This window comes from Nothobranchius furzeri, chromosome 12, assembly GCF_043380555.1.
Source record: "Nothobranchius furzeri strain GRZ-AD chromosome 12, NfurGRZ-RIMD1, whole genome shotgun sequence".
Classification (NCBI taxonomy): Eukaryota; Metazoa; Chordata; class Actinopteri; order Cyprinodontiformes; family Nothobranchiidae; genus Nothobranchius; species Nothobranchius furzeri.
In genome coordinates, this window is record NC_091752.1 from 47003166 (window position 1) to 47015821 (window position 12656).

General features: G+C 44.5%; 1 protein-coding gene across 2 annotated transcripts in view; it reads left to right on the forward strand.

Annotated features, from left to right (window-relative positions):
- arfgef3 (ARFGEF family member 3) overlaps positions 1–12656 on the forward strand; it is a 92267-nt gene that overhangs the window by 7079 nt on the left and 72532 nt on the right. For both annotated transcript variants that reach the window (XM_070542642.1, XM_054750434.2), the window contains exons 3-6: positions 1416–1497; positions 2587–2727; positions 5088–5156; positions 7004–7120. In XM_070542642.1, coding sequence (XP_070398743.1) covers positions 1416–1497; positions 2587–2727; positions 5088–5156; positions 7004–7120 — 409 coding nt within the window. The remainder of the gene's footprint in view (positions 1–1415; positions 1498–2586; positions 2728–5087; positions 5157–7003; positions 7121–12656) is intronic.

Consider the following 12656-nt stretch of genomic DNA (forward strand, 5'->3'; position numbering starts at 1 on the left):
CCTGAAGGAGCTGTCCATGGTCTCCACAGTGGAATGCAGTGGGTGGGAGTTTTTTTAAGATTGTGGTCATCTTCCCCAGCGTCCTCCTTTCACACGTCTCCTTAACTGTATCCAGTGACTAGATAGATAGATAGATAGATAGATAGATAGATAGATAGATAGATAGATAGATAGATAGATAGATGATTGATAGATGGAAAGCTTCAGGTATGGGTATCTGGCTGCAGCTCTTGAGCCCTGGTTTTCTCATTTAACCTTGCTGACACCTGGCTCACTTCTCTCTGTGTTGCCTCCAACCTTCTCTTCTATGGTGGGTTTCACATGGTTGCTCTTGCACTTATAGCCAGGCATCTCAAGGATCATTGCTGCTGAAGTGTATATCAGCTCATTGGTTTCAGTGATGTTGGTTGTAGGAATTGTTCTCAATTATTCACATCTTCAAGGATTTCGGATGGTACTTATCTCAGCCGTTGTAGTTGCCGTTGAGGTTGCCTGGTGTCCATTTGTGCCATTACCCTGTCTCTCAGTTCAGTTGCTGCCTCCTTTGGTGTTGTTTCACTCATTGGGGCTTCATACCCAGTCTCTGGATGGGGAGTTGATGTTAACTCAACTGAGATAAACTTGATCCAACATTCTTAGCAAATCCTGCGTGAGTATTACTCATGTATTCCTGCATGAGTCCTCAAGGCTGCAAGATGCAGGCCTCCTTATCTTTTACCCTCTGAATAAAATCTTCCCTGACATAAATGACTTTAAAACTTCATATTCTGTTGGATGAACAATTTGTTTAAAACCAAAGTGATTCATTAATGTGTCCTATACTTTACAGTGTGGGTTAAAATGAATATTTTCCTGTAATGATCTTAAATTACACCAGATTATTATTTGTTGATTTATTGTTAATCTATCAGTATATTCTCACCTCATAATATTAATAATGTTAAAACATTTGTGCTTCTTATAATCTGTTTAAAATTTTCACTTTACATAACTGTTATAATATTTGAACTTCACACTAAGAGTTAACTTATCTGAGTGAGGGAGTGATTCTTAGAGGGACTACTGGTAAGCCCTTTAAACTTCTCAAATGCAGCTTTGTCTAAATTTGTCAACAACAGTTGATAGGGATCAGGAAGTGATACCCCCAAGGCACTTGGGCAGTCATTCACCCATTCACACACACATTCACATGCTAGTGGGGATGTGCTACAATGTAGCCACAACTCCCCTGGGGCACACTGACGGAGGCGAGCAGCTCTTTGTCTTACTCTTTGTTGGACTCATGAAATGACAAAAGTCTTACGCCATCCTCCTCACCAAATCAACACTGGCTCATGATCAGTTTATCAGTGGAGAATGGACAGGTTTTCCTCATAATAACAGTTTTGGTGGCTCTGATCTGTGTTTGTCTTCAGAGGACGATGTCTGCTGCCTCTCCAGATGGCTCTGGAGTCCAGGAACACCAAACTGGGACAGACAGCTCTGGCTGGCATGCAGGTTCAGGATAACCCCACATCTCTCCTTTCATCTGAACTACCGTAATTTCCGGACTATAGAGCACACCTCAATAAAAGCCGCACCAACAAAAAAAAAGGGGTTTTCTATACACACACGCCGCACTCGAATACAAGCCGCGGCGCAGCAGCCACATGCGGGTCTCCGGTGCACAGCGCATGTACGGCCATAACATAAGATAATTAGACAGAAAAACGCTACACAAGTTTTTCGTTGTTTTAATTCAACAAAACAAATTTTAAACACGGGTGAACGTGCCTGCAAGTTTAGAAAAGAAAACAGCACTGATAGCATTCATATTTCTGGATGGTTATAAAATAAAAACAGAACTGACACGTTATTACCGGTAATTTGCATGTTTAGAAGAAAAGAATAGCGCTGACACAGCATTAGTAAGCCCTGGATGATTAGAAAATAAAAACTGCACACAAAACATGCCTGGTTAGTAAATAAAACACACTTGCCTACCAGAAGAAGTTATTCGCTCTCATCTTCCTCTTGCGCACTAAAGCCATTAAAGTCCTCTTCTTCAGTGTCGGAGTTGAACAGCCTCAGAAGAGCTTCGTCACATACCTTTTCTGTGGCGATGTCAGTGTCGCTGTCCGTGTTGCTGTCATCATCCCCGGGTGAAGCTGGCTTGAATGAGTTCTTCCCGCTGCCGTCTCCAGCGCCGAACCATGGATTCATTCATGCCAAGCTTACGTGCGGCAGCACTGTTTCCCTCCTTTACTGCCAGATCGATGGCCTTCAACTTAAATGCGGCAACATATGAACTCATACGTGTAGTTTCCATGATGAGGGGGGTATGGATTTAAAAAAAAATCTTCGTCGTGCCGGCTGCTTGCATGTGCTAAATTAAAATGAGCACTTTCTTCGATTTCCACTTTTGACTTCCACCTGTTTCACTTTCTGCTACAGCGCCCCCTGGCAGGTGAAAGAAAATATTCAGTAAAGCCGCACCTCATTATAAGCCGCATGGTTCAAAGCGTGGGAAAAAAGTAGCGGCTAATAGTCCGGAATATACGGTACATCAACTCCTAGCGTTAAGTGTGATCTGTGTGTCTCCATCAGAAGCTCCTGTGTGATGACCGGTTCCTGGGCGGGGTTGGGTCTGAGGTGGAGCTTCTGGAGAAACAGTTGCTCAGCCAGATGTTGGAGGCTCTCAGAGTCACGCCCACTCTCCATGAGGACCTGCAGGTGGAGGTCATGAAGGTGAGATCTGCAACCAGGGAAGTGATGAGACAGGATAATGTAATGTGGGCTCATAGATTCCAGGTTCTGGGCCCCTTAAGGTCCGATTTAAAGTTCAGTTTGTCTTTCACTCAGTGTGTCTGTGTGCGTGTGTGTGTGCGCGTGTGTGTGCGCGCGTGTGTGTGTGTGTGTGTGTGTGTGTGTGTGTGTGTGTGTGTGTGTGTGTGTGTGTGTGTGTGCGTGCGCGCGCGCGCGTGTGTGCGTGTGCGCGCTTGTTTAAGTGGACAAATTTTGACTTTAACCTGTAACGTGTGAACATTTTTACATTGTGGGGACATTTTACTGATCCACACTGAATCACCCTAAAAGCTGGTTCTAGAGGTTTGGTGTGTATTAATTCTTAGTTGAAGTTAGTTAGGGTTAGGAATAGAACCACAGTGGGTGAAGGGATATTCCACCCCAAAGTCAAATGTTGTCTGTTGACATATTTTCCAGAGTTAGGTAATTGGGAAAAAATAATGTTTAACCAGCCCTGTCATTCTCCTGACCCGGCTGTACTCCTTTCAGTTTAGCTTAGTATAGCTAACAGCATGTGCATCTGTGTTTAGAAACAATTGTCTTTGGGACTGCCAGCGGAGGCTTACAGCTGTGCTTTGTCATAATGTAGTCCCAAGTCTAAAATGGCACCTATGATTCCTTTAGGCTACTTATTATTTTCACTTGCAGTCAGTCTGATTTATTTAAATCACTAAGCAGAGTTGGGACACTACAGTAGATTTTAGAGATTTTTTTTACTCACAATGCTAGTTGGAGCCATTCAATGTTTCATACTAAGCTAAACTGAAGGGAGTAAAGCCGGGTCAGGGGAATGATTGGGCTGGTTAGATACGTGTTTTTTCCCACTTATCTAACGCTGGGGAATACCGTGAATCCTCTTAATACAGGCCCGGTCTTTATTTGCGCAAGTGCATCCTGGTTCAGGCCTTTATTGGAAGGGGACCAGAATTAGAGGCAGGCCTCAATTTCCATTTGGGCTAAATAAACGACCAGTAGAATGGATAAAAACAAGATTTTGTATTTACTTCAAACTATAAAACAGGTTTGTTTATTGAAAATGTACAGTACATATGCATATAGAACATTTACAACAAACTGTTGTTTCAGGATAAATGCCACTATGTTAACATAGCAAACATGCCAGTAGTGCATTGTAAACACTTGGTGATAATTGGGTTGATTCACAACAAAAGGCAACAGACACCTTAATGCTGCAAAGTTTAACCGTTCGTGTCTCGTTTGGTTTGAAGTAAAATAATCTTCCTTTAGTAAGCTTTACCTGTGATGAAATGATCACTGCTAGCTGTAGCATTTTCTGTTTCGTTTCTGCTCATCTTACAGAGACCATGATTCACTATTCCGTCTTCGTCCAGTAAGTTAAGTCCTTTGTGGGGCACTACTTTCGGGACACGAAAACAAGAACGTTTGTTTTTGTCCTGATCGCACGGAATTTGGCTATTTTTACACCCAGTCAACAAAGTAAACACAACCTGGGGTAAACCGGAGGCAGTATTGAGAAGTGAAGTGGTCTCACACGACGTGCCGCACCGCGCCACTGAGCGCTACTTGGAAAGTCACGCGATAGTCACGACATCACGCGGGACTTGAAAACAGGAAGCGGGAAGTGACTCTATTGTTTATATGTGATCAGACTTGCCGTTGTGTTTTGTGAGACTAATTTATTAACAGTGGGAAAGTATGCTATTTATTAAAATATTTTAAAATCAGTCGTACTTTAAAGTTATCAAAATTGCTGTTAGGTTAGTGCCGTAAAGCCGGCCACCATTAGAGCCCGGCCTTTATTTACCCTCCCTGAAAGTGAGACCGGTTAATGTAGGAGAGTTGGCCGGTAAGGGAGTGCAGGCCAATATTAGAGGATTTATGGTATGTCAACAGACAACATTTCAAATTTGGGTGGAATTTCCCTTTAAGGTTATGGTTAGGGTCGGGCATAGGAGTCACTTGTTACAACCCGATCTAGGAGTTGATTCAACAAACTGATTTATTTAACAAAACTAAGGATTGACTAGTTCAGTTATTAAACAGAAATAATGGCCAGTGAGGACTCTCCACCCAACAGGCTCACACACTAAACTGAATGCAAGTCAGTGGAGGTCTACACAGTCATATAAATACAAGTATGCGTGCCTGTGTGTCTCTACTCAAGGTTTGTGTGTGTGTGTGTGTGTGTGTGTTGTGTGTGTGTGTGTGTGTTTTGTGTGTGCGTCTACTCAGGGTTTGTGTTTGTGTGATTACTCAGGGTGTGTGTCTATTTGTGTTTGGATCTTTGGTGTGTGTATCTTACTTGTTTGCTGTGTGTTCAGGTCCTGCTGTGCATCACCTACTCACCAAGGTTTGACATCAACGGAGAATCCATCCTGCGGCTCTCTCAGGTAAAATCTTCAGAGTTCATAAAACTCTCCAGCTCCACTTCAGCTGCTGAGTCAGCAGAACTGATCTGATATTCCTCAAACAGACCAGTCATCACTAACCAGTGTATTTATTACCTGTCAGCATCAGAACCTCCAGCTGGATCTCTTTGTTTTCTCTATAATATCAAACAGTTTTATTTAAAGGTTCCATATAATGGAAAATCCACTTTTTGTCATTTCCTCATTAAAAATACCCCCACACCCATTTTTGGCTTTATTCAAGCATTTTCCTGTGTCATTTGCAAATTTTCAGATTCTGAGGATGGACCTGCAGACACGAGGAGGGGAAGCTAGTCTCGGCAATTTAGGTCAACTGCGACTGTGCATGATTTTTGTTAAGCTACTTAAGCTTTAAACTAGAGGCTGCTGTTGCAGCCTCTAGGGTGGCCTTTTATTGTGGGCAGTATAAGGTACACCTGTGCACTACTCATGATGTCGGATCAGCATCTTGATGTGGCACACATGTGAGGTGGGATGGATTATCTCCGCAAAGCAGAAGTGCTCACTATCACACATTTAGATGTGATTTGTGAATAATGTTTGAGAGAAATGGTAATATTGTGTATCTGGAATGAATTTTAGATCTTTAAGTCCATCTCATGAAAAATCAGACCAGAAACAAAGGTGTTGTGTTTATATTTTTGTTTAGTGTATAAAGCTTACAGCAGCTCTGGATGCTAATATTCTCCCAAATCATTCATAATAGATTAAGTTTGATCACACGATAGTTTACTGTTAACTTCTGTTGACAAAAATGTGAGCTCTTGACAACAAACGCTCTCCCTCTCGGTTACCATTGAGACCCATTTGCAGCACACCCACCACCGGTTTTGTCCTGCACTCGCTTCATCCCGCCCTTCTTGCTCTTCATGTTGATGCTCGTTTTGTGAAACATCATCAGTGATGTCCTCATTCATGTTTCACTCTGGTTCAAAGTGAAAAGGCTGAACAGATGACATGTTGATGTCGCTGAACAGTCACTACAGGGTCCCAAAGCCGGCCGGTGAAACTAAGGTACAACAATATGATGTCACTACCCAGAGTGCAGTGCGGCGCTAACAACAATGGTGACCTACGAGTTAAACTATTTTACAATTTAAAAAAAAATATAGACATTAAGTTTTTTTACACGCTTAAGATGCGTTACCAAAATACCTCAGAAATCACACCCACACTCAGATCCTCAGAGAGGTTAGTTCTCAGTGTGAAGTGGAAATGTTTTAAACATTTATGTGAAGTGAATGTTAAAACCTTAATATTAGTCTTATGATGTATGAGTACGCTGATAGATTAACTTGTTAACTCAACAAACACTGATCCGGTGTAGTTTAAGATCTGAAATGGATCAATACAGGAAAAATATTCATTTTAACACATCATTGATTAATGCACACATAATTAAACACTTCGGGATTTAACAAGAGATGATTATATGACATTTATGCACTTCTTGTTTGGAGGCCAGACAGATGGGATGTTTGTGTTTGCAAATTAAAAGTAAATACTGGCCTTTGGATATGTTGCACTGTTGGTGCCATATTTGTTTTCTGTGGGACCTTCTGGCCTGGTACATCTTGTTACTGCTGCTCTCATGTCTGGTCACCATATCAATCTGTGACTCCATAGAAACTTCATATCAATCTTCCAGATGGTTCAGACCTCACAGTGAAATGCCCACTGATTGACTCTCTCTCTCTCTCTCTCTCTCTCTCTCTCTCTCTCTCTGTCTCTGTGTGTGTGTGTGTGTGTGTGTGTGTGTGTGTGTGTGTGTGTGTGTGTGTGTGTGTGTGTGTGTGTGGTTGTCCCAGGTGTGTATTGAGACCTACATGTCCAGCTGTCACCAGCGCAGCATCAACACAGCAGTGAGGGCCACGCTCAGCCAGATACTGGGAGACCTAACGCTACAGCTGCGGCACAGACAAGAGGTCAGATGGGACACATTCTGTACAAAACAACTTACAGCATAAAACAAGATGTGGTTGATAACAATCACACAGGATGAATCATTCGCTGCACACCATGAAATAACCACTCGTTACAACCGAGGAATGCACCTTGTTGAATCAATGCCACGTAGAATTAAGGCAGTTCTGAAGGCGAAAGGGGGTCAAACACAGTATTAGTATGGTGTTCCTAATAATCCTTTAGGTGAGTGTAGGTGTCAGGTTGCTGCAGAAAATGTTTTCAGAAAAAATTGTACAGCAGCAGCATTCCATTGAGGACTGAAGTGAGCTTTCAAAGCCTTAACGGCGTCCTCCATAGTAGTAACTTCATCTAGTAGCTTGTAAAGCAGACGTCCCACGGTCCCAAGCATGCGCAGGAGAAGCCGTTGTTTTCTCTCCTCAAGCCGTCATCTCTCAGCACAGAAAGCACCAACAAGTAATTTCACAACATTTGCTCCCATTTTTCCAGCAGTATGGTACGATCACCCAGACATGGCAGGAAGGGGTTGTAGGGACAAAAGTCTATTGTTGCAGAACTTTGTTGATGTAGAATGTCGCCTTTTTAGCCCCATTGCCAATTATTATGTTTTGCAGTAGGTGAGGAGCAGGAACTGTATTTACAGTCGGAGGAAAGCGGCTCATGTAATCATTCATGACATCATGATGGTGGGTGTACCAAAACGCTGGGCTGACCTGTGTCACAGAGACTTGGCTGGATAACACTATCGCAGATTCACAGCTCTCCCTCAGCGGCTTCGGGACTCCAGTATGCCTGGACCGAGACGTCGGGAACAGTCAGAAAAGACATGGGGGCGGGGTCTGTGTGTACATCAATCAGGCGTGGAGCAGAACAGCCACTGTAGCCGACTCTGCCTGTACAATGCTGGCACTAACTTTTAGACCCAAGTATCTCCCCCCGCGAGTTTGGTCAGCTCACCTTAGTGCTTGTTTATGTCCCTCCATCGGGTAATGTGTTGCGCGCATCAGAGACCATCACATCATGTGTTCAAAGGCTGGAAGGTGCCTCCCCCGACTCACCCGTGTTTGTCCTTGGGGACTACAATGGCTGTAGACCGAATAAAACTCTCTCAACCTAACAACAGCATGTCACCTGTGCCACCTCGCTAACTCCTGTGCAGGGGCAACGGTGGCACAGGAGTTAAGTGCTCGCCCCGTAATCGGAAGGTTGCAGGTTCGAGCCCCGCTCAGTCTGTCGCTGTCGTTGTGTCCTTGGGCAAGACACTCAACCCACGTTGCCTGCTGGTGGTGGTCGGAGGGACCGATGGCGCCTGTGCTCGGCAGCCTCGCCTCTGTCAGTACGCCCCAGGGCAGCTGTGGCTACATTGTAGCTCATCCCCACCAGCGTGTGAATGTGTGTGTGAATGGGTGAATGACTGATTGTGTTGTAAAGCGTCTTGGGAGGTTCCAGGACTCTAGAAGGCGCTATATCAAATACAGGCCATTTACTAGAGGCGATAAAACAATCGACCTCTGTTATGGCAATATTAAGGACGCATTCAGAGCCTATAAGAAGCCACCACTCAGCACAGCAGACCATAATATCATCCACCTAGTCCCAGCATATCGCACCAAGCTACAGAGAGAGGGTGTTGTGAAAAAGCACATCCAACAGTGGAATAGTGAGGTGCCGGACACTCTTCAGGCTTGTTCTGATTGTACTCTGTGGGAGGAGCTGACCACAGGCAACACCTTAGAGGAAGCTACACATGTAGTATCATCTTACATCTCCTTTTATGTGGACATGCTGGTTCCCATGACGGCAATTAAAATGTTTTCAAATAATAAGCCCTGGATCACTAAATCACTTAAAACTACTCTGAATCAAAAGAAAGTAGTTTTTAACTCGGGGAACAGACTAGAGGGTAAACTTATCCAAAACAAACTGAACAAGGAAATCAAAGCGGCTAAAAGGGTCTGTAAAGACCGGGTGGAGAGGCTTTTTAACCACGGTAGAGCCAGGGATGCTTGGCAGGGGGTGAAAACCCTGGCTGGGCTCCCTTCTAGAGTGACATCATCTGGGCTCCCTGCAGAGGCGTGCGTTCGCATGGCAGACCACTTAAATAACTTTTTCTGCAGGTTTGATCAACATGACTTTACCCAGGAGAGGGAGCAGCTTGTGGCAGAGCTAGCCACTTTGTCCCAAACCGTTGAGAACCTGCAGCTCCTGCCTGTGGACATGGAGAGCACACTAAAGAGGATCAACCCCAACAAGGCCTCAGGACCAAACAGGATCTCTGGTCGTCTGCTGAAGGTCTGTGGCAGTCAGCTGGCTGGAGTTTTCTGCTCCCTGTTTAACCGTTCGCTAGCTGAGCACTCCATCCCCTCCATCTGGAAGTCCTCTATCATCTGCCCCTTGGCAAAGAAGAACAGCCCAGGCATCAACAGTGACTTTTGACCTGTAGCCCTAACATCACTGGTCATGAAGACCTTTGAGAGGCTCGTAATGGCCCAGCTGCTGGTTAATGTGGGTGCATGTTTGGACCCAGTGCAGTTTGCATACCAACCACACAGAGGGGTGGATGATGCTGTACTAACTATGCTGCATGTGACCCTCACCCACCTGGAAAAGCCAAAGTCACTTGTCAACCTGGTCTTTGTGGATTTCTCTAGTGCATTTAAAACAGTACAGCCACATCTTATGGGACGTAAACTGCTGAACCTGAATTTTAACCCTCATCTCATCCTCTGGGTCCTCGCCTTTCTAACAGGGAGGGAGCAGAGGGTCAGGGTGAACGACCATCACAGTACTGTCAGGTCACTCTCCACTGGTTCCCCACAAGGTTCAGTCATCTCTCCACTCCTGTTCATCTTATACACCAATGACTGCAGGAGCACAACCCCAGGAATCACCTACATTAAATATTCAACGACACACTGATCATGGACACTACTGACACTGAAGGAATGCTGCAAAAAGAGCTGGACTCTTTCTCACTTTGGTGTACAGTGAACTGCCTGGACCTAAACATCTCCAAGACCAAAGAAATAGTCATTAACTTCAACCGTGGCCCTTCTCCATCCATCCCTGCACTCACTGTTAACAGCCAAATTGTTGAAAAGGTTCACTCATACAAATATCTCGGTTGCATATAAGACGACAAACTCACATTCCAACACAATACTGAACACATTTTTGCTAAATGTCAACGGCGCCTCTATTTTCTACGAAAACTCTGCAAACTTCAGGTCCACCAAACCATCCTTGCTGCGTTCTATAGATGCTTTATCGAACCAATTCTTACATTCAACATTTCTGCCTGGTTTGGTTCACTCACAATTGCTCAGCGTGACATGCTCAATAAAATAATCAGGATAAGCAGTAAACTCATCGGTCAGGAGCAGCAGTCCCTTACCAGCACACACAACACTTCAGTTCTCAGAAAAGGCACATAGATCTCCACAGACCCGTCACATGCTCTCCACTCCCATTACACCCAGTTAACATCAGGCCGGCGGTTCAGGGCCCTCCCAGCGAAGACAAGAAGGGCCTCCTCCAGCTTCCTTCCCTCTTCAATCCGCCTGTTAAATAGCATGCCCCAGCAAAAAAGACTGTGACCAACACTACGGTAAATCTAGATTGAACTGGTAACCTTTTATTATCATATTCCTTATTTAAATTCCTTTAAGTGTATGTAGATGTGAGTAGTCTTTTAAATTGAGTGTATGTGTATGAGTGTTTTGATGCTGTTTTTATGTGTTGTGCTGACACTCTGACTGCAAATGAAGTTCCTAACGGATAAATAAAGTGAATTGAATTCAGCATCACCAGGGTGTTGTCTGCAGTGATTCAGATATGAAACCAGTCTGTTGGGGTGAAGAGGAAGATGAGCCAGAAAACGCATCTCTCAATTTGCTGGGTGATTTTTCACCATAATTCTTATCTATGGTCATGAGCATTGACCTCTAACCTCAGAAGGAACCTGCTGCAATGTTCACAGTAGCTGTCTGAAATGTTGTCTACATCTGGAATTCTACAAAATAATTAGAAAAGTGACCTTTGACCATTCCTAACTTGATGGCATGGCTAATTGTCATGCTGAGCTGGTCCTGAATCTTGGAGTGATGTGACTCACTAATGACAACGTTTAAATGAAAAAAGTTAACAGGTTTATTACAATCCAGGTCATGTCGATACAGATTCATGCATACTCTCCTCAGAGTAGCTAACCAATGGCTCATTGTGTCATATGAGAATTGAGGCTCATTTTATTCCACATAAGGTCATTCTGCATCAGAGTAGCCGTTTCAGCCAGAGCTGATCATCTGGCCACGTAAGGTAAACAAGTTCTGCAGTCGCAGCCTTATCTTAGATGCTACATGTGGTTTGGAAAACAACAGATTCCTGAAGCCTGCCGCACACGAGAGCAATCTGCTGAGCAAACGGCCTCGAAGGACCGTTTGCTCAGCAGATTGCTCGCTGTGTGCGCCTGAGTTTTCCACCTCACGAGACGCTGAGGTGAATATCTAACCAGTCAGATATTTTCCGCCTCACGGGGGGTAGAAACTCGCCGTGTGCGCTCTACGTGAGCTGCCGGCTGAGCTGAATTATTCTAGTGACCTATCAAAGCGTGTTCTCTGATCACATGATTCCAAGAAGGCAGCCCCCCGTCTGCACGTCAGAAAATAAACAAAATGGAAGAAATGCCTCTACTTGTTTTGTTGATGAAGCGCCGCAGCCACCGGCATTTCAAGGTTAGGAAAGTGTGGGAACGGTGGCTGGAAGACTGGGTCAAGCAAGGAGTTTATGCCAATTTACTCCCAAGAGATGCGCCTGGAAGACCCAGAATTCTTCCGACAGTACCGCCGCCCGGATCCTTCGAGAGGGTAAAGGAAACAGTGGGCCCATCGACCCGCAAGGTACCGTTTTGTTTCTTTTTCAGACACACAGACAAGGCAGGGGCCTGCATCCGAATACATCTTGGGGTCATGTGAGCAGAGAACGCGTTTTGATTGGCCACTAAAATAGTTAAGCTCAGCCAGCAGCTCACGTAGTGCGCACATGGTGAGTGTCTACCCTCTGTGAGGCGGAAAATATCTGACTGGTCAGATATTTGGCTCAGCCTCTCATGAGGCAGAAAACAGTGAAAATCAGGCGCACACAGCGAGCAATCTGCTGAGCAAACAGCCTCGAAGGACCGTTTGCTCAGCAGATTGCTCTCGTGTGCGGCAGGCTTTAGGATGCTTTTTCCATGTGCCTATGAGGTCAAAGGTTATCTTGAGAGGTAGACAATGCCCTTCTGTTGGCTTGCCAGACTGAAATGCTTCATTTGACTCTCAATAATTTTATAATTCAAAACCCAATACAGAAACACAATATTATGTTATTCTTTCATAGATGCATTATTATATATTGTTTACAACAGACACTACAATGGACAGCCACAGCTGCATATCTGAGGCCACTGTTGACAGCTACTCGGATGCTCCGGAGCAGCAAACTGGCTTAAAGGTGGAATATAGAACACGAACACGAAAGGGACATCTAGTGTGTGAAAAT